The 23,678-nt window shown below is 35.4% G+C and overlaps 1 protein-coding gene across 1 annotated transcript; it reads left to right on the top strand.

Moving 5' to 3' along the window:
• The first annotated feature begins 49 nt into the window (after positions 1-49).
• On the top strand, positions 50-2,425 carry LOC137397986 (uncharacterized). The gene has a single exon (XM_068084087.1). The coding sequence runs from the start codon at positions 50-52 to the stop codon at positions 2,423-2,425; it is 2,376 nt and encodes a 791-aa protein (XP_067940188.1).
• The last annotated feature ends 21,253 nt before the right edge of the window (positions 2,426-23,678 follow it).

The following is a 23,678-nucleotide window of genomic DNA, read 5'->3' as shown; positions in this document are numbered from 1 at the left end:
GTACAATGGATGCTTCCTCACTCAAAGAACACTAGGCCTAGAATGGTCGATGAAAGAAGATGTATTGAAATTTACAGCCAAGGAGTTTCAACCAAAGCCTATGACACGGAGAGGAGTGCTGTCAACTGTAAGCCAGCTATATGACCCGTTAGGTTTTTTGGCTCCATTCTCTCTAAAGGGAAAGAATATCTTGCAGAAAATCAACAAAGTAGATGACGACTGGAACAAAGAGATTCCACCTGGTCTGATTCAGCTATGGAAAGAATGGGTGAAGGAGCTAGGCAACCTAGATGATGTGCTTATACCACGATGCATCAAACCGACTGACTTTGGACCCACTGCACAAGCAGAGCTTCACCACTTTTGTGATGCAAGCCTTAGTGGGATAGGAGCTTGTTCTTATATGAGACTGATAGATATAAATGGTAATGTGCACACATGGTTGCTTTTGACAAAATCCAGAGTCCTTCCTAGTAAAGGCATCATTACAGTGCCACGTTTGGAGCTTCAAGGTGCAGTTGTGGCCACTCAGCTGCACTCTATTCTGAAAAAAGAGCTCAATATCAAAGTTAACCAAGCGCATTTCTGGATGGACTCGGAGATTGTTCTAGCATACCTATCTAACGAGAAGAAGTTTCATGTTTATGTGGCGAATAGAGTGCGTGAAATAAAGATGACAACTAAAGCTGAACAATGGCACCATGTTAGCACCTCTGAAAATCCCGCTGACATCGCCTCGAGAGGCCTAGATTGCAGTAAGCTACCAAATTCTATGTGGTTTACGGGACCCACGTTTCTCATGCAGCGTAACATACAGAGTAGACTGCAAAATGACCGCAAATTGGCCAAGTGTATCGCAGACAATGACCCTGAGGTAAAGAAAATAAAAGAGGTCAAGTTGACCAAAACTCAGTATAGTACGGCAATATATGACAAACTCCCCAAGTTCAGCAGCCTAAAAAGACTAATAACGTCTTTCGCATATCTGCAACAGATTGCACGGAAGAAATCATGGAGTGCGATCTCTACCCCCACAGTGACACAGCTGGAATATGCAAAGCAATTGGTCATAAAGATTACACAAAGAAAGCACTTCTGGACAGAATTGGATGCACTACATAAAGGACAAACACTACCCGCCACTAGCAGCATTATCGGTCTCAATCCTTACATAGACAAGGAAGGCATACTTCGGATTGGTGGGAGGGCTACGAAATCAACAACTCTGAGCTTTGAAGAAAAGCATCCTATAATTGTTCCTAAGAATTGTCATCTAGCCAAGTTACTCATTAGAGACGTCCATAACAAAGCTCACCTAGGCATGGGTTACACCCTCAACATGGTGAGACAAAGTGGGTACTGGGTGATCTCAGGCACAAGGATAACCAAAGACATTGTAAAAAATTGTGTGGTGTGCAAAAAGTTGAGAGGAAGCTTCATGCAGCAGCGGATGGGCGAATTATCAGAAGATAGACTACAACAAACAACGCCCTTCACTATGACTGGAATCGACTGTTTTGGGACTTTCACGGTAAAAGAACGGCGTACAATGCTCAAGCGTTATGGCTTGCTGTTCACTTGCTTCTATAGTCGCGCCATACACATTGAAGTGGTTGATGATCTCACCACAGACGCATTCATAAATGCCCTTAGATGTTTCCTAGCTATCAGAGGCTCTGTCAAGAGAATATACTGCGATCACGGCACGAATTTTATTGGAGGAATAAATGAGATGAACAGACAGTTCACAACAATGACTAATGAGGAAGTAAAAAGGTATTTCATCAACAGACGTATAGAGTTCATCACCACAACTCCTACAGCTAGTCACCAAGGTGGAGTGTGGGAGCGCCAGATCAGAACTGTGCGTTCCGTGTTAAATCAAGCCATGTCGAAATATCAAGGTCAAATAGACACAGCATCACTCAGAACGATCCTTTTCGAAGTTGCATCTATCGTAAACCACCGACCTCTCTCTACCATGCACCTCAACAATCACGAAGAGGTGCCACTGACTCCAAATGCATTACTGACAGGAAAAGTTGAGTCAACACCTCCCCCTCCTGGAGACTTTGACAGTGAGGAAAGGTATTGCAAATGGCGATGGAAAAAGGTTCAGGCCATTGCTGAAGATTTCTGGAACTGCTGGAAGGTGGAATATTTGGACAACATAACGAAGCGACAGAAATGGACAACATCACAAAGTAATTTGAAAGTAGGAGACATAGTTATGATTGTGGAATCAGATCAGCCAAAGAACAGTTGGAGACTGGCAGTTATCGAAGAAGTTTTTCATGGACAAGACGATCTTGTAAGAAAGGCAACGGTAAAGGTAGCCACAAAAATGTTGGATAGCAAAGGCAAACCTATAGAGAAATCTACTGTTCTTCAGAGACCAGTCCAGAAACTGGTTAAACTTTTGTAAATATTTGGTTATGTATAATGCAGCTTACGCATTCTGTGTTTAGTTTGTTTTCATACTCATGTATGCTGTGTATATTATTTTAGCTTTTGTGCTTCTAATTATCAATGTATGCACAACTTGGTTCCTGTCCTGTCATATAGAGTAGGTAAACGCCTCAGCGTACCTTGTAACTTTTGGAATTTATAGTGTAAATTTGGTGGGAGTGTAAGGATTATGTGTACTTCCTATGCAGTTTATAAAATGTTAGATACAATTTTTGCTTGTTTCAGCCTACAGGCTGCCTTGGTAGTATATCAGTTACTGATGGCTTGATTTGAATTCGGTGGGCTGCCGTGTGATTGGTTTGCATTTGTGGGGCTATTTCTGTCAGCCAATGACGCGATATCTGTGTTGATGGCATGCGGTTTTTGTAACTTGCTTCTAGCCGGTCACGCAGTCAGCCAGTTTAGTAAAATCGATCCAGTCTTAATGTTGTAAGCAAATCCCTGGAGCTTGTTTTATAATCAAATGAAACTACAGGAGGCAAAAGGTATTTACCACTGTTCCCCATTATAATATGTATCAATTTGTATCATTTCTTTTCTGTCAAATAATGTTACATTGTGTTACACTTGCTAATTAAGACTACTTCGTTCTATTTTTTAGTTGTACTGTTTTATTTTAGACTTCAAGGTTGTCATGTGGTGTCATTAAAGTAAAGATAAATAAAGTTGACACTTACATTGAACCAGTAAAGTTCGTAACCTCAAAAGGAATCTAATAGTCAAAAGTCTAGCAATGCTCCCACATTGCTAAAATGACAAACTAATCTACTTTAGTAAACTCAAACAAAAATATAATGGTTTGTACACACATATTCGTGTCTATGTTCCCCATTTATGGCAGTTTCCAGGCCGACAAAACTGCTCCCTAGTGAGCAGCATAAACACCCTGTAACAACAAACCAAATGTAATAAATATCATTCATTTGTATGTTGTTCTAATGCATATCTACTGAAAACTTTCAATTTGGCAGAGTTAGATAAGATAGATTGCGAGTATAATTTTCAAAACGACTAAATGTTTAACAAAAGCATAAAAAGATAAAGCCAAAAATTCGAAGCTTAGTTTCTGAGAGTTTGAGATGAGCATTGATCAACTGATGTTTCTCACTTTATAGAAGTGTAAATGTTATTCACTAGCTAAAAATTCCAAAGAAAATTTTTAAGCAAAATTTGCTTAAAAATCAATTCACCTAGCTATAACATTTAATGTTATAGCTAGGTGAATTGATAAAAAGTTGTGAAAAAATAAAAAAATTATCAAATGATGATTCTTGATAGCAAAAAGTCATAAGTTCAATAATTAGTAGATGTATTCATGAGAACTAAAATTATTACTTTTAGCTTAGAATATATCAAAAATACGTTGAGTTGAAGATAAATTTACTTCCATTATCCTATCTTTCTCTGCCGCGTAACGCTGTTGGCGCCTGTCAGTTCTAACCATAACTTGTCTGCCCCCATTTTTAATCACCTGACGCTCAGAAAACTTTGAGTCGCCTCCGCTGAACTGAGCATTGTTGCAACTCCGTTGATCGTCAATAAAACGTGTCGTTGCAGTGATCCACGATGTAAATTAACAATGTCAATTAAATCAGTAAATTAAATATCGATGTCGATGCACGTATCTAACTATTAATAGAGTGAAATCACTAACAATGAGAACCTTTGAAATCACAGACAAACCGTTTTAGGAGTGATAACATTTAACATGCCCTATATTAAAATTTTTTGCTGATGATTGGCTAATGAAAAGATCTTATATTTATCGCTTGTGGACTCTTTTCACAGGTATCACTCGTTGTGTCACAAATGAAACACCCACTCAAATCTGAGCTTTTTAAAAGATGGCTTCATTTAAATGCATATATCAGTAAACAGGGTTAGACAAAAGACATAAAGACAAAAATGACATCGAGTTGTAGCTGATGTTTTAGTATTAATTTCATTAAATAGACCTTGTTGACGCCATAACATCTTTAAGAAATAGAATTCCAAAACTAAAGACAAGTGTTTAAAATGTTACAAAGCCTTGAGTAAAGGTCACAGACAGCATATTTTACCAAAGTCAAATTGTTCACAAAAATTGCAAATAATTTATTGCGGTAAATTTTTAATATTTATTATGTATTTCATATCATAAAGCAACAGAAGTTTTGCAGGAAGTTTTCTGTATTGTCACACTTTTGATATAACTATATGTATGTATAGAAAATGCTGATGATTACTTCATGATACTCTCAGTTTATGAACTTAGAATTTATAATTTAGAGAAGCTTATAGCTGTATTTGATTTCCTTTACTTAGCTGCTGTTTTATTTCTGGTTTTAGAAAAGATAGTCATGCTAGATTTGGAGTGGCAATAAATTTTAGCTGACATCATTTTCTATTAACAAGGCTCTGAAGCTTCCAAATATTGTCTCTTTTAACGGCTTTCATTGGGCGTGATATTATTCAAACTATAATTGACTGCTTTTGAACAAAATTTGGACAGTTGGTAGAAATTATTTGTCTTAGAAATACATTTTAAATCTGTGTACTGAGACATTTTTAAAGATTTGAGTTTAGCTACTAGAGTCATACAAAACCAACCTGCTCTTATTGAAGTTTTTATAGTTTTTCTTTATGAAAAGTCTCCATTTACTGTACATTTTAAAAGTTATTTAATTTGCAATTGGACAATGCCATAGACTGTTGAAATGTGAAATTTTTTTGTCGCTTGGCATTTTGTTTGCTGGTCTTAATTTTGATGAAAATGAGGCTTGTCAAGTTTTTTTAGAGATTTTAGGCCGAATTAATTTGTCTATTTATGTATAATGCGATCAGATGGGTAAGGTTTAGAAAATTTTCTACAAATAATAAAGACTTGGTAACATATTTAAATAGGTTTGTATGTGTTTTGCATTGTTATTATACTTAAACGACTCCATTGAAAAATGGTTAAATTTTTTGATGAGATTTCGGTACAAGGGTTTGCGACAGCCGTTGATGAATAATTTTCGTGAGTTGGGTGCACATATGCATTTATCATAAATCTCCCAAACAATCGCTTCGCTCGTGTTTGGTCATGGGAAGATTCAAGATTAGCTACTAGTTAGAAGTCAAACGAAACCAATCTGCTGTCAGTAAAATTTGTAAAGTTTTGTTTTATGAAAAGTCTGCATTTACTGTACATTTTAAAAGTTATTCAATTTGCAACTTGTTTACTTTTCCATCAATTTAAGAATTATGATGAATCAGTTTTGTTAACTTTTTATTCAAATTATTGATTTTGAATTATTTTTGAGGTATTCAAATAAATAACAGTTTTCAACCAAGTATTTAAGCTGGTAAAAGTTATCTGCTGAGAAAGGTTAATTATTTTATTTAAATTCAGTTGCTACATTAGTTTAAATTTTTTGTCAAACATTAGTTTTTAAAGGCGAGAGCTATAGTTATATAGATCAATCAGAGGTTCTAATTGGATTAATTTTTGTAAACCAATAAAATACTTGTATTTAAATAATTATATTAATTTTCTTTAATTCCAACTTCATTAGATTTTTTTTAATTTAACTTGATGTTCACATAAACCTGTAATTAAGAATGAATCAATTTTTCAACCCTAATTTTATATGAGTGAGAAAAAATACTATCGACTATTTAGAAAGTCCCAACTATTATTTATAATCATGTGACTGCATACTATATTTAGATAAAGGAAATAGTTATACAACTGTAAATGACTATGTTTAACATGCATTTTTACACTGTAAATACTGCATAATAATATTCATTTATCTGAAAGTTTTACAATTTTAACAGGTGTTTTTAATCCAACTCGTTCTGAGTGATGTTGAAGATGAAAGCAGCTACAAAACGACTGCAGGCAGGTTAGTAGCTTCAGACATCTTTTTAAATTTTCAGTAAATTCAGAAAAAAAGTTTTATCAATTTTACACGCCTGCTCATTTTCCATTTAACTTTTGTTTTTTTCAATGAAGAACAAAGATGAAAGTGCATTTGATTTTTTTAAAGCATTGAATCAATTTTTCTATGTTCACATTGATCGACACATGAATGTTTAATTGATGTAGGTCTAATACATTTTCTTTTTAATTAAAACGTTACAAACATCAGTTTAACTAAATAACTATGTGAGTTTTAACATACACAAACTAAAACCTTTAAAAACAAAAAAAAGGTAGGCAAGATTATCATAGAATGGTTAACAGTGTTATTTTAAAAATCACTTGTTAGATACCAAACTATTTTGGTTGGTAAAGTTTTTGACCAGAGACATTAGACAAAAAAGATTAAATACCAGTTGAATGTCTCTCAGTGAGTTTGAGAAGTAACAAAATATATGTATATTGTTGTATGTATTTAATATAATTATATATTAATATATAACATCATATATTTAAAAAAATGTTTAATTATATTGATAATAATAAATTATATATGAATAATATATAATTCACATGGTTTTCCCAATAAAAAAATCAAAGTTTTTACAATTTTTATAAAAATTGAAGCCTAAAAACTTACATAATTTAAATCCTCTAAACAAATGAAAAGACGTACCTCAGTTTTCAAGAAACCTATTTTTGCAACAAAATTATGTTTTCTAGAATTATTATGACATAGTCTTTTTATAAAATAGTCTACAAACATATTTAAACATTTGTGATTTAAACTGCAACACAGGCTGACAAAAATTTTCTAAAATATTTCACCTTCAACCAAATTTATTACATCGAGTAACGAACAGTCAGTGTAGATCACTCTTTGGTTTCAGCTTACAATCAAGTACATAATCCAGTACTTCTGACAACAAGTGGTTTTGTTTTTTTCTAATCAAGAGAGCATAACTTCTACTATTCAAGCACATGGCTGTTGTAGCTTAGTAAATAACTTTAAATCCTGCACTGATGCTCAATAATATGGCAGTAAAAATGAAAGCCAAAACTCTGTCAATCTGATAACACACAAATCATTTCTTTTATTTGGTTATTATTCTAAATATTTTTAAGTATTCATACAAGACCTTTGACACACATATTTAAATGAAAGAGTAAAATACACTGCAGGATCTATTACAGGTTTACAATCGAAGATGTCTATACATTTTATGAGACTGACAAAGATATGTTAAATGCTTCTAAGAGAGCGACAATTGAATATTTAGTTTCTGACACTCATCTGCCAGGTCACATTCTCCTAGTAATTCAAAATTCAATTCACACACTCAATCCGACAACTAGAGCACTCTCGCTCATTGCCGGACAGGCATCAGCAAGCGGATATGTTGAAGGTGTGCAAAGTGAAGCTAGGTTCAGAAATCCAAGTGGTCTTGTAAGTTTGACAGGATCAAAGAAGAGTTCTCTATTAGTTACGGACAGTTTAAATTTTTGCATCAGATCAGTTAACCGAATTACCGATGAAACGGAAAGATATGTTGGGGATTGTGCCAACTCAGCAGACGCTAAAGATGGCTCGTTTAAAGATGCAAGATTTCCAGAAATCCTTGGTTTAGAAATAGATCCACACAATTCAAAGGTATTTTATACCTGTCACAAATGGAAGCCAGTCGTAATCCGTCGGTTAGAAATAGGCACAACTGATGAAACCTCTATTGTTACAACCTTATCTGAAAGTTACACAAGCGGATTTTCTCTATATTACATAAAAATCGATCCTCAAGGTAAACACATGTATTTAGTATTTTCTGATGTACTTTTAAAAAGAAACTTAAAATCTGGAGAGCATCAAGATATTGTTGGTAAATATGACCACCAACATGGTAGCTCCTCTAACAGCAGTGATAATAAAGCGCTTGGACTCTATTTCTTGACCAATGACACCATAATATATGGGAGCGGAGCTGATAAAGGTCTAACAGTCTACGATGCTGCAAGTAAAGAGTTCTCATACTTATGTCCCCTCGGAATATCTCATGGAATGTTCAAAGTCAACCCTATAAGATCAAAGAGATGCACAACAATACATGCTGCCGAATATTTTATAAAGCATCCGTATAGAGAGGAAATTTTGATTACTTCAAGGTCAAGCATATTATCCATAAGAATTTTAGGTAACATATATTTCTAAACTAACCAGTTTTTTAAATTTCCGTATTACAAGCAAATGTTAAAAGTTTGTATTGATTATTGTGCAACAGACATAAAAAATTGTCTCAATTCAGCACTCAACCAAACACAGTATATAAAGCTCTAGTTGCCTTTCAGTGATGAGATGTTATAGTCTAGCTTTGCTAGCTTTAGCATAGTCAGTAGTAATGATAAAAACGGCAAACAATTACATTAGAGTTGTGATAAAATGTGCAGTGTTTGCTTATTTGTGAAATTTAACAAATGCTTGAAAACGATTGGTAATTTCTAACTAGTTCCCCAATATTCACATGTTTAATATAGATTCGTATCAACAATTCAATTAAACCAATCACTGTTTCTCTTGTTGATATTCTCAAAATGTTTTGAAATCTGCTTTATTTAATTATAAATGTTATAATATTATCAATTATATGATAAATAGATGATTTATATAAAAAAGTTCATTACATCGATAACTGTTTTTCTCACTGCTGACCCCTAATATTATTAACCTCAAAAAACCTAAACCCTAATATAGTGAATAGCAATTGTATAAACTAACAAATATCAACTTCTGTGTTAACAGGGTCAGCAACCTCTAGCATGACAGAGACAAAAGATACGCCAGAAAATGAGTCTGGCAAAAAAAAGAAGAAAGTGGATGCTGCGTCATTATTCCCGATGTTTCTTGTTGGATTCTTAACAGCTTATGCAATTTCATCTGCATTATATCTTATCTGGCTGTTTCAAGGTGAATAACTACCATTAAAATTGTCCACAATTGTTTTGCTTTTGACAATAAAAGTAAGTTGTCTATAGAACAAGTTTTATTTGTTCTAGAAAACATGTTATATGAACTATGCTCCATTTTTATTTTGTGTATATTCGCTAACAACACATCATCTACATTTTCATTTAATGGCAATCAGTATATACCCTACAGGATGAATTTATTCGCGGAGTTATATTTCGCGAAAATTGAAATTTCATGCATATTCGCGGATTAATTTATTCGCGGCTGAACACTGTCACACTCTAGGAAGAGTTACCTCTATTACGGATAGCAATAGAGTTAACTCTACGCATGCGCACATTGCGTGTTTCGGTTTCTATTTAGCTTACAACTATGGGTTGATCGTGGAAGTTATAAATTTTTTGCTGCATTCACAGGTTTTCACGAATATTCATCAATTTTGAGGCCTTTGATGAACCAACAATTTATGGTAAGTAAAGAGTTTTTTTCAAAACCATTTAATAAATTAGTTGATTTTTACTTTGGTTCTTTGGTAAAACGCAATATTTATTTTTTCCATCCCTACCGATTCGTTATTTGTTTTAGTGAGAGAGAGATCTTTCATCATACACAGAAGCACAATTACTGCAAGGGTGGTAGATGTCATTCTTAGAAGATCACCAATCATCCAGGGAGATCTTGAAAATGATGTAGAAGTGACCGCAGCTGCTAACGCGGAAAATATATCTGTTTTAAAAAAGGAGCAAAAACGCCTTTACGAGCACAAATCTTTGGCCAACAGGCAGAACTTTGCAATAGTAAGCCACTAGGAAAGTTCTGTTGATAACTTCCGTACCAGTCATGTATTAGCAAGAGAATCGCCTTTAACATCTACCCAAAGCAGTGACAGGGACAGTGCTGCTATTACCAAAATAACTAGTCAGAGAGCACCATTACACACTAGTATTCACTTATCAAAAGTACCAGTTTAATTTTATTGTTAGACAACCGCCATTTAGACCAAACTGTTTATATTTACTCCATTCATCGTTTGTAAAATTTTATTTGTATTTGAAATATTTTATTGTACACTCAAGTTTGTAATAAATTATAATATAACTATACATGAAATAAAATATATAATTTAATCATGGTTGCTGCTGCGATATCAAGGAGTTGTTGTCGATGAAGGTGTCTGGGTTGACTACAAGAAGCAAGAAGCAACCATGGTTGCTTCTCTGCCAATATTCCTGCCTTGATGAATATTACTACTTGTCTCTAGTTTTCGTAATCGGAGTAGGTTGTTTCATTCTCAATCTGCAGTAAACACAAAAAAGAAAAAGAATATTAATATGTGTTAGGGAAGAACAAAAACAATAGCTGAAGTATTTGGTGAAAGCGATCAGTTTTTAAACAAAAGAATTAGCTAATGCAGTTAAATATGGAAAACCGTATCTGCACTGCAAATCAAATACATACCATAATGTCCAGATCAGAATCATGTTTGTATTCAACTTTGGTATTAGAGATTGATGGAGTTGATTTCAATGTAAAAAGACTAGGAGAGATTTTTTTGCGGTGATGAAGCCATGCCGAATAACTTGTGAAAACTTTGAATAATTTTGTAAAAAAATGTGATGCATTGGCAATGGTGTTAGCTCAAAGCCCAAGCAATGATTTTAAAAATGTTTTGGAACTCAACTACGTTTAGTATTTATATTAAAAACTAGCATAGCGGCTAGTTTTTAATTTGATGCAGTAGTTATTCTCCCTTGTGATTAAAAATAGGGCTAATTATTTCACGAAATTTAGTAATTCGCGGAATTGACTGTTCGCGAAACCACGAATTTTTATGACGAATGAATATTTTCATCCTGTAGTTAGTTGAACAGGAAGCCTCAGCAGTGTACAAACTGAGAGCTTAGTATTACATGACAAAGGTAATAGTTGTACCTGATAAAAGGATAATAAACCATTTGATGTATATTAGTACACGGCATATAACTTGTACTTCAACATTAACAGTACTTTATATGGCTTTTACTAAATTAACTGTCAAACAAGTTGTATTTACATGTAGTTAGCCTAGAACGATTGAATATTTGTTGCTAGTGTTATTAACTCATTCGCACCTGACGCGAGTTGACTAGCGCATTTATAACGTTGCTAGTCACCCAACGCGAGATATCTCGTCTCTGAACTTGGCCTACTCTTTGTATTGTTATTTTTAAATTATAAAAGCTGAGTTTTGATTAATTAACAAGAAAAATTTCTGGCCAATCCTAAAAATCTTCAAATATGCCTAATTGATATCTCTGGCGAAAGTTATAACAAACAATAAAAAAATGTTCAATAACTCTGTTCCTGAGTTGTTTAAGTTTATTGGCGTGTATATTAGCTATGTTTTGGTTTGAAGGATGATACTCGCGAGGAAAAGTTCGCAATTAGAGTTTCGTCCTTTTCATGTTCATGATAAAGCGCATATGTATAAATAATATTCATAATTGTGTATTATATGTAATAAATGAGTAATTTTAGTCAAACTTTGTATACTTTGCAATTTTTATGGTGCAAAAGTCTAAATTTGTTTCAGCAAATAACAATTCTTTCAAATCGAGATTTTCTGAAACTACCTTCTTTGAGACACATATCTACATAAAAGAGATATGAGTTGTCTATATGAATCTAATATCATTTGAACGAAGATACGTGGCTGGTCATTGTGAAATTTGAATGAGTAAATCACCTGTAGTCTGTATCTTGTAGTAGTAATTTGAATTATGTAAGCTAACCGCCTGGAAATCAGTTGGGTGCCAATGAGGTAATATACATGTATATAATAATGTACATTATATATGAATTGTTTATAGTATAAATAACATTTATATACATGTATAATGTACTTATTAAGTATATATAATCTACAATTATATACAATTATATACATAAACATATATAATGATATATGTTTTTTGCTAGCGGTACTAGCTACCAACGTATTGAATCAAATTGATTCTATAATAGCTGCCACATCTAACCAACTCTTTTGAATTCTGCTGATACGTTACTGCAAAATTTCTTGACCGCATGACAATTATTTCTCTATGATCATTTCTTGTGTTTCAGCGCAGAAGATGGAGGAAAAAAATGAAATGACTTCATAAAAATGATTTATAGCAATGCTTTTGTCATAACTAACACAAGAAAGAAAAGCAAATCTCGAAATATATAATATTTGGAACGTAAGATGAGTTAAAAAATAATCACCACAATATCAATTCACTTTAGATATTTGTTTGCAAATCTAAAGTTGTTGGAGAAAGTACTTTATCAAAATATGGTATAACAAAGAAAACTCGATGCAAAGAGTAATATGGGTACTCAAGTTTAGACTAGTTATTGTTCTTGATAGTTGTTGATGAAAGGTTGGATTCATCTGGTTAGAATGTCTACTACTTGGATTAAGTTTTTCTATTATTTGCAGATTAAGTTATTTTTGTAGGAGATAATTTTGATGTTAGAGAGATTCATAAATGACTATTCTGCTCACTAAAAACTTTTTTTTAAAACAACTGAATGCTGATTATTACTGTTTGTGTATTACTATTTGTAACATGAACTCGGCTCTAATTTGAATATATCAGTAAACATTGAACTCACATATAAAAAATGACTCATTGAAAAGAGAAGCTTTGAGTCTTTTGCATACAAACCTGGTTATTGAAGCAACCCAGTTCACGTGAAGGAAAAACACTTACTTTTTATGTTATAATCTGTTAACACTTGATGTAAACAGTACTGCTAAACTTATCGTAAAACATTACCAACTTCAAACTTAATTAGGTCAATTAATTAGGTCAATGTGTTTAAGTGTTTTAGTACCAGTAAAAGTTCCTTTAATAAAAACTCATCAAATAAATTGAGTAAGTTTCTCAAACACTTATTTGCTACTTGTCATAATTTACATCGAAACTATATGGATGAAAATGTAGAAGTTTGCGGTAGCCACTAACAAACTGCGTGAAATATACTTTTTAGTCTATGAATTTAAGAGGTTTTTTAATACTTAATTAATATTCAAGTTTCTATCTAGTGAAGAAAAGTTCTGAAAACTTTTATTAAATATTGAAAACTTTATAAATTTTTCTTAAAAACATGAAAAGGTTAAAATGTGTGACATGAATTAAAATAAACTTATTAAGAACAAGGATAAATATTTCGTTCTTTGAAAGATTCAAAATCGTCATTAGCACATCAATATACATGCCATGAACGTTGCGGAGGAGTCATAAATGAGTATATTTATGTACCACTGATACAACATGAAACGAGCCAATGATACAATGTGATAGAACACAGGAAGCTGACAGGAATGAGGTTTAGCTAAGCCGAGCTTTCCTCTTGTCAGAAGACTCAAAGAGCAGTCAGCCGGCTGGTTGCAAAAATGGCATCTGTGGCATCTGGCTCTGGGTTTAGTCATTGTCTCTTTTGTCATCTGTTTCTAAATAATACTGTTGGTTTAACAGCTTTCAGCGTAAGTCATGCATACATGTACACTCAGCAGAATATACGGTACTTAGGATCGCTCCTTATAGAAACTACTAAGGCACAGTACTAAACATTTTTTCTTATAAGATGGTACTATTGGTTGAGTGAGAAAAAAACATGTTTTTTACAATCAGATCTCACAGTAATAGATTTTCAGATAAACTGAGCAATAAAATCACATTTTCCAGAAAGGCTGTATATTAAACCAATTTTTTAAAAATACAATAGTGCTTGACAATTGGATTGTGAAGGTCTTGGAAACATCTCCTAAAACCTCTAATTGAACACCATTGCGCTCAATTTTGAACCTCTCTTTTGTGGTGGCGGTCAAATGGAGGTGGTGTTCAATTAGATATACTACAGTAGTTTTTGTTTCACATCTTACAACATACCACAACAAAAAGGATATTGAAGTTGTATGTTTGAGTAGAGATTTGATTGTATGTGATCGGGGTACTATATGAACCTGATAGTATTTCTGAGTGAAGAGTTAGCTTAAGTTCCCTGTTCTAGCATAAGACTTAATGTGGTGATAGTCTGCAAATAAGAAGATGTTCACAGCCGATAAAGAATTGAGATTAAAACAATATCTGATTGCTACAGTGAATTTTATTGAATATATACTTGCAAAAAAATTCACATTACAGTTACTTGGTGTCATAAGATTCACAAAGTTTTACTCTGCTGTGTTGTAGGTTAAAAATATGTGGGAATGTGATTACAAGCTCTTATAAGCTAAAAAACAAACAGTTAATCACGGCCATCACAAAACCGCCACAGATTGAAATCAGTTTATTCCTCTGACGTAGTCAATCCATTTGGTTATTGTTTTGACACGTGATTTTCTCACGTGAATTGAAAAGTCAATAGCTTCAAGGTCAACTCAAGCATTAATGATGGTCAGATTTTCCTCAGCATTTATTAAATAAATAAATAAGATCAACAGTCTTAAACAGAACTAGATGTTAGACAATACGCATATACCTAAACAGCGCTACAATATTCTATCAATATATCTGCGGGGTCGGCAATTGCTTATGTACCAAGCTAACTGAAAAGCCACAACATAACGATCAAGTCATTGATCTTGTACTGATACAATCTGACAACTCCCATATCATCGTTATTTTGCCATTGATCTTTACCTCTAGTATTGTCTTAACATCATAACAGACATCGTCACGCTACAAAGTACTTCACGATGCAATCACACAACATTAATATGGTATTTTGGCATTCATTTGTAAATTACGATGCAATTAAACCACAATAATATTGTATTTTGGCACCCCTTTTTTAAATTTAGGAATGAGACTACTAAAATGTATACAAATAATAGGGCAAAGCTAAGCGTTCAATGTATCAATATATTAAGTTCCAATGCAAAGGTAATATATTTCCAACAAGCAATATTAATTTGAGTCGCGGTTTTTAAATTTAAATAAACCTGTGCCTATCTGAGTTATCTCATAGCCAGTATTAGGATTGAGTATTTTGTATTGTAGTTTAGTTTGTACCGTTATTGTACAAATAGTGTTGAATATATAGTTTTAGGTTTGATCAATCAGTAGAGTACTGAATCTACTAGTTTATTACTTGTTGATTTCACCAGATGTTCAGCATTCACTATAGGTGTAGTAGGTACGGTGTTGTTGTTTAAGGTTTCTTATAGCATGATTATCTGCACAATATAGTACCTTAGATGAAAGCTCAGGTTAGAGCCATTATATTTGGAACTCTACACCACCTGTGTAAAAATGGAAACAGTTCAGAGTTTCACCTGAAATTTAGTTTTGAGCAAATATTTTTACTTTTTGCACATATTACTTTCTTCTGATTAAAAGAAAGGCCTGGTCAACATATCTGATGATTATCAGTCTCAGTTAATGTACATCAAGGACATTCATAAGAGTACCGACTGATATGCTGTGTTTGTAATCCAACGCCCAATATGGCTAAACTGAATGGCTATGAATATGCTTGCTGCAGAAACTACTGTTTTATTATAGAGCTAAACAGAAAACGGATTGTATAAAGTAGCTTTTATGAAAATTTCACTTGACCGCTGTGGATGCCTTATCAATTATTGTTTCATCAGCCACTCAAATGTCAAATATGGCCGCCTTCTCTGACTGGTCTGACTTTGTGTAGGTTTTCAAAATGTTTGCAAGAAGCATTCTGTTTTCCAAAGCCATACTACTGGTAAGCCACTAATGACATAACATGTGATCTCAATTCACATACCTAGAGTTCATTTTACTTAGACTGTTGGATACCGCCTTTGGATTGAAAAAAACATCTCCACTTTTGGTTTTGACTATTGACCTTGCTCCCATGTAATAGTAGTCACAAATTATTGGAAGATCAGTAGGCCCTACATGAACAAGGAATAAGTAACAGTATAACACTTTCTCTCATTCTCGTTAGGTAAAGCCAAGTTAAATCTAGCTTATGTTCCTTCCCCGCTACCATCAGCAACCAAACGTTGTTCTTGTACAAATAGTACAAGATATCTGTTCATGGAACAGATATCTTGTACTATTTGTACAAGATATCTGTTCCATGAACAAAAAGTTCTGGACAGATATCTTGTAAAATTCCTTCACGACTGTGCTTGTAGAAACATCTCAACTGGTGAATACGGCTCTGGTAAAAATATGTTATAATATTAATGGAGTAACATACATATTTATATTATACGTTGAAATATTGTCATTCTAACATAATTTGACCCTGACAGTGATCAGCTTGCTAAAATTCATTTGATTCTTGCCTAATCTCAATTTTTCCTGACAGGTCAAAATATAGTTTCTTCAGATATGCATAATCCGTGCATCACTCCACAATGCAGCTGAAGTTTGTTCCAAAGTGCTTCTGCTATTTTACATGCAATAATTACATAAATTTAACTTTAGGCGACTCAAGTATTTGTGGACCTTCAGTTCAACAAATATCTTTGCAGTGCTTTCTCTTTAGGCCCTTTTTTTAGATCATCACGCCAATTTATTAATAGAAACACGTTTCAATTAAACTCTCCGAGTAAAATAGTGTAAATATGTTAATTTTTAACTAGCTAGCATTCGACCATCTACTGATGTGTGGATCCATTTTTAGCTCAGCAACATAGGAGTATGAGTTTCATCTCGACACTTTAGCTGTTATAACTCTATGCTAAAGTGATGGTTTTTTTACAATAGCCAAAACAATACAAACCAAAAAATAAAAGCAAACGGAAGCAGCAAAATTCTACGAGAACTTGAATTGTATTCTTCTATAATCCTACGAGCAAATGAGCGGAGCGATGTGTGGGAGGTTTTATGATAAATGCATGTGCACACAACTTATGAAAATTATTCATCAACAATGAGACGAACCCTTGGCTAGAAATTTCATCAAGAAATTTAAGCATCGGAATGTAAAGTCGTTAAAGTATCATAACGATACAGAACACATTTAAACCTATTTAAATATGTTACCAAGTCTTTGTAAATTATCGGTATTATCTTTAAACTTACCCATCTGATCGGATTATACACAAATAGACAGATTTATTTGAATGAAAATTGCCCCAAAAAGCTTGAAAAGCTCGGTTTAATAAAAGTTAAGACCGAAAATTGAAACGCCAATAAAGCCGTGCGACCGATTGTAGAACTATTTAGTAGTGCGTATTTTACGAGAAAACCGTGTTCATTTTACCAGTCTATGGTGCTGTGTACTTGCAATCGAATTTATTCGAAGATTTTTGTAATAAACGTAGACCGTTTGAGGCGTAGACCGTTTGAGGCGTAGACCGATTTACAGGTACGAAATTGTGGTACACCGTTTATCAGCCTATGTTTTTTGTCCAATCACCGAAGGTTTCATTATTTAAAACGTTAGCCGAAATTCTTTACAACTTACGTACAAGCTAAGGCCAAACTACAACGCCCCTTCATGACGAGAACATTTTCTATTTTGCTACATTTTTATATGAGTGAATGCTCCTACCCGCTTTCTGTTAAAGATCGCTTATCAAAACCATTCTACATTCAACGCAACCGACTTTCAAACTGTGTATAGTACACAGTAGCTTGCCATTTTACTTCTAATTTTGCATTTCAGAGTTATAATAAACATATTTCTTAGTAGTATGTAATATGGGGGTTCTGGACCAGAATTTTCGCCCTGGCATTTTTGTCTAAAGATGGAAAAATCCTAGAATTTAAAGTTTTTAAAATCCTTGGGATTTTAAAAAAATAAAGAATGTGAGAAATTTATACGGAGAGAAAGTACGGCTGCCAAAGAGCACGCGACTGCAGGACCTAAGTGCTGGTCACGCTTGCCATTTGTACCTTTATTATACAAAATTCTTTAAACCATGAAAACTCAAAATCAGATACACAAACTCATGCTGATTTTAAAAAATGGATATTAGAAATAAAATGGAGAGAGTTAGAAACAGGCACGGCTGTCACCTAGGTGACACGCGACTGCAGGACCTAAGTGCTGGTCACGCTTGCCATTTGTACCTTTATTATACAAAATTCTTTAAACCTCTGATTGTCTATTTATTATACGCTTGACTGAACATTAGGTCATTTGATGTAGGCTTAAAGCATGAAGTTTAGTTTTTATATGCATTGATTGTCTGCACATTGGACATATGATTGAGTTTTTAGCCCATTCCTCTATGCATTCTTTATGAAATATATGCTTGCAAAGTGTAGCCACCGCTTCTGAAATATCAGCTAAGCATATAGAGCATAGATCTTTTGCTTCTGCAGAGGTAAGTACTATAGGTAAGTACTATAGGTTCTATTGCACGCTCATCTAACCAGAAACTCTCATATACAATATAGTTGTTTAATCTCTGTGATCTTCCACTTTCTCGTTCTTCTTGAAACAGTGCTTGCGATATAGCACTTCCTAGAGTTTCATTGCTTATATTTTGATAGTCTAGTATGTTTAGTCTCTGTGCTTGCTGGTCACAGTACACTCGCAAGCTTGGATGAGATAATATCACAGATCTTAGTGCACATTTTCGATAATACCGCCAATTATCCCCCCATGCTCTTATGTAAATATTTCTTATATCATCAATGCTCATTTGTTGGTAGTCTTGTAAATTAAATTCTTCCATATCACTCTCAAACTGTGCTCGCAATCTTCTTGCTTTTCTAGCTTTTTTCTTAGCTTTTTTTGTAGCATTTCTTAGCTCTTTTTTATCCATTTGCTGATAGCCTTCTATTTCAAACTTTCTCGCTTGACCTTCACAGTGAGCTCGCTGTATTGCTTTTCCTAGCTCATTGTTGCTCATACCCTGATAGCCTTCTATAGCCAATTCTCTTGCTTTCTGCTCTATTTGTTGTTGTCTATTTCTCCTTTCTATTTATTATACGTCGACATACAATAAAACCGTCAACCAATTTTAAAAACCGTCAACCAATTTTAAAATTTGTCAACCAATTTAAAAAACCGTCAACCAATTTTAAAAACCGTCAACCAATTTTAAAAACCGTCGACATAAAATAAATGGACAAGCTAAAGAAACTATATTATTTGCCGTCTGGCTATCAGCGTGGTAAGACAGCTGCTAGGAAGCTGCATGAAAAAATCCCCGAGTTGAAACGAAGTCAGATTCAAAACTGGCTTGACCGTCAACCCATCTACCAGATTTACAAGGCAAAGCCAAAGCGTATAAAATTTCCCCACTACAGCCAAGACAAACCAAACCATACTCACCAAATTGATCTGCTGAGCCTTCCCACTGACAAGGGGTACAAGTACACGCTGACAGTGGTGGACATCGCTTCTAGGTACAAAGAGGCGGAGCCACTCAAAAAGAAAACGGCGGCTGATACGGTTGAGGCTATTAAATGTATATATAATAGGTCACCACTGGAATATCCAAAAGAAATAATGTCTGACAAGGGGCGTGAGTTTATGGGAACTTTCACAGAGCTGATGAACGAGAAAGGCATAAAAATATCTAGAAGCCTTAATAAGAAAAAGGTAGCGTTTGTAGAGCGTTTTAATAGAACGTTGTCAGAAAGATTGTTCGCTCACCAGTACGCTGAGGAAATTAAAACTGACAAGACCAACCGAGAGTGGGTAAAGAGGTTGCCGGGTGTAGTGGCTGCGATAAATGATGAAGAAACTAGTATGATAAATATGAAACCGATGGATGCTATAAAACTTGACAGTGTAACACAACCCGAGTATGACGAGGTCACTGAAGACTTGCCGATAGACTCATTGGTGCGGAATTTGTACAAACCCGGAGAAGAGCACAATGACACGCGGTACAGAGCCACTGATGCCATTTGGTCAGTAGATGTATACACCATAGATGAGATTCGTTCAGCTGAGAATCAACCATCCGTGTACACGCTCCAAGGCATTGATGACCGAACGTTTACTGCAGAGCAGCTGCAAGTTGTACCACCCGTTACGGAGGGATTAGATATACAATAAATGACGGAAAAAATATATCCCAAACTGCCGACAGCGCCTCCGGATGGAGGTTTTGAGCGGTACAACAGAGTGCGCGACATTCGCAATGAGCTGCAGGTTCTGAGAGACAATCGGAATGGTTATTACAAGAAATACAGCAAGGCGGTAAGTGGTCTACAGAATGCTCAAATAACTCTATCGTCACTGGCCGCCGTGGAATCGACAGCTGGTATCGCTACATCCCTTACTATAGTAGGGCTGCCCATTGGTGTGGTACTAACGGGTCTAGGTGTTGCGTCAGGTCTGATGGCTGCGGTACTGACACCCATAGCGAAGCACTGCGCCAAGAAAAAGGTCAAGCATGCCAAGAAGCACGCCATTCTGTGCACTGGCATATCTGTGCTAAACAAAAAGATCTCACGCGTGCTGGATGATAACTTTATTAATGACGCGGAGTTTGAGGACATTGTGAATGAATACAATGCCGTACGTCGGGAGCTCGAGTCTTTTGACGTTGACAAAATAAGAGCGGAGGCTAAAAAAGAGCTAACTCAGCAGCTGCTTCAGCGTATGCCTGACACAAAAAAAGCTGCACAGTAAACCTCGCAAAATTTTATACTCTCGAGTATAAAATTTTTATTTAAATACGTTTGCGGGCAGTCCGGCGTCCTGTAGTTTCTTCAGAACAAAGCTAGCCGTTGCAATTTCTGCGGACAACATGCCAAGACTCTTGACCTTCATTTCGATGGGTCTGTCCTTGAAACCCAGTTCCTTAACCGCTTTTCTAGTGACTACTAACCCTGTAGCTAACAAAGCGCCTTGGTACAGCGCGTTACCAATATCCTTGAGAGTGTTGTTCATCTGCGCCATTTATTATACTAGAATATTCTCTCTTTTACAGCGGGCGTTGGTGTAGGCTTTGGTGTGGGAGTTGGTGTATGCTTTGGTGTGGGAGTTGGTGTAGACGTTAGTGCTAGTGGCTTTGTGTACCATTGCCAACCTATCAACAGTAGAGCTATACCGAGACCGACGGTTATCCACGCGTGTTCAGTTTCTTTGAGATGTTCAGTTTCTTCGGGATGTTCAGTTTGCTGGGTTATCGCGAAGAGCTCATCGTTAATGTCACTCAGAGGTTCTAGAGGAGTCTGCATCGGCGTCATCCTCTTGGGGTTCTTCTTGACCGTTGTCATTTATTTCTAGAGAATTTCCTACCCACTTGTAGTCGATGTGGTTGGCAGTAGTGAGCAGTACTGAGAAAGGGGCCAAATACATTCCGTAGTCGTAGTAGAATGGCGGGAAATATTCTTTGAGGAATGCCTCGACAAAGACGTCTTTGTTTAGTTCAGCTTCCAGTTCCACCTCATCTACAGACACGACTCTAGACACAGATTTTGTCCAGAGTTTGGCGAACACCTTGGATACGTTACCGGCAACGTTGTCAATGATGCTCTGCTCGTGTTTGAGATATAACTTTTTAACTTCATTCTCTGACATTTTGGCAAGGTCTTCTTCCGTCTTGACGCGTGCCTTTACCAGCCTTTTTCGATAGTTGGCATCATGTACTGATGTCTCTTCAGCTTGCTCCGGTAGTGAAATTGTTGGTTCCATTTTATTATACAACCGTTTCCATGTCAGGTAGCACTTGATGATTACAAAGCTTCCCAGAGAAAAGAAGAGTGAACCCGTCGCGTAGAATATTTGTTCAATCATTTGCTAAGGATCAAATACTGTCCAACGTCAGTGTTGACAAACAGCATAAAAGTATTTACTAGTCCAGCCTTTATTTCAGCGTGGCGCTCTGACGGGATAATGTCATTCTCGCTGGTAAGAGTCTCAAAAGACTTTTTACAATTGTTTTTGGTTACCAAGACCCAATGAATATTTTCTCTAAAATCTTTGAGAGCCGAAACGTAGCGCTGCGTTATGAACCAAGTGGTTAGGTTGGCATGGCGCCCGCTAAAAGCGAGCCAGCTGAGTGATGTACGGTGTTTTTCGAGGTCTTTTTCCGCGCTGCAGTCGTCAATGATGATTAGCGACTTTTTACCCGACAGTTGGCCGCCTTTGGAGTGTCGCTTGATCAGGCTTTCTAGGTTGTCAACCAAGTTACCGTTGCACAAAACTGTGCACCTATTCAGCCAAGGACGATTGTAAGTCTTGTTGTCATGGAATGTGGGACAGATGATAAAAATGTGATCAAAAGCATGAAGGTAATACCTTTCAATTACATTTAGCGCGTGATAAGTCTTACCCGAGTTTGTTCGTCCGCAAATGATTGCGTTGTGCGGATGCTTTGGAAGTAAATTGTCCATTTATTGTTCGATATTACTCAGTTGGTTATTTACAAAAGATACACGTTTGTCAGTCACTAGAAATACAAACGCTTTGCCATCGTCTTGCGTTACATCTTTTGATAGCTTAAGCTTGACATAGTCTTTGATCTGTCGACCCGTCCCACTCGGTCTTTCATCATTCAAAGTCCTCATATCTATAATTAAACAAAACTTGTCCGTGTAAAATTTTTCTTGGTTGATGAACGCTTCTCCATCACCAAAGTACTTGACCGCGTTCTCATACGAGTAGGGAGCTAAGTAATTTGATGTAAATTGCTGGTTTGTTGCGCCGTCTATATCTAGTCCGACATCTTTTAGCATCGGATTCCAAAATGTAGTGTCAACAGAGTTATCCTTCTTGAAAAACACCAAGATCGCTCGAAGACTTTCATAGCTCACGTTTATGTTTATTTCAAACTCGGACTCTTCTTTTTGTATATCCTTGATCGTGTGAGATTTGTAATCGTTGATAATGTGACTATGATTAGAATATTTTTGTTTAATACCTTCAGCCAAACTGGGTTCTAAAATGTAGTCATATTCTAAGCAGAGGTTGGTCAGCATATACTTACCCGCGGCGAATTTGATATGAAACTCTACATTGTTTTGGATCGCCTGCGGAGTAAAGGCGGCGTAAGTCAAAAATGATCCTAGGTGAAAAGAATATCTCTCACCGTGAATCTTTGCGAGAATGTCTTCAGCCGCGCCGTTTATTGAATGTCGTTTCTTTTTAGTCGCTGTAGACTGAATACCTCTATGCGTAAGATTGTAAGTATACTTTTGCTTCGAATGCCAAAACTCTCTATATATTGCTAGATGAGCGTAGTTGGATATGTCGGATATAGTTTGACCATTTATGGTCATCTTAAACATTTCTACGATCGCCGATGTAAGGTGATCGGGAATGTCCGCTTCAGTTCCATCGCTGGCTAGTTTGAAATTGTAGGTTAGATTAAGCGATTTGGGGTAAAGAACTGCATTGGGCGCTAGCTGGGGCATTTTAATTACTAGCTCATCGCTAGGACTCGCTGTAGATGGATTGTGCACGACTCGCGCGCGCATCTTGTGCTCTTTT

The sequence above is a fragment of the Watersipora subatra genome, chromosome 6, assembly GCF_963576615.1.
Source record: "Watersipora subatra chromosome 6, tzWatSuba1.1, whole genome shotgun sequence".
Classification (NCBI taxonomy): Eukaryota; Metazoa; Bryozoa; class Gymnolaemata; order Cheilostomatida; family Watersiporidae; genus Watersipora; species Watersipora subatra.
The sequence above is the reverse complement of the archived record's forward strand: the minus strand, read 5'-3'. Positions and strand labels throughout refer to the sequence as shown.

What these genes read in the sequence shown, in the direction of transcription:
- LOC137397986 (XM_068084087.1), top strand. Translation starts at nt 50, where the DNA reads ATGAAAGAAGATGTATTGAAATTTACAGCCAAGGAGTTTCAACCAAAG.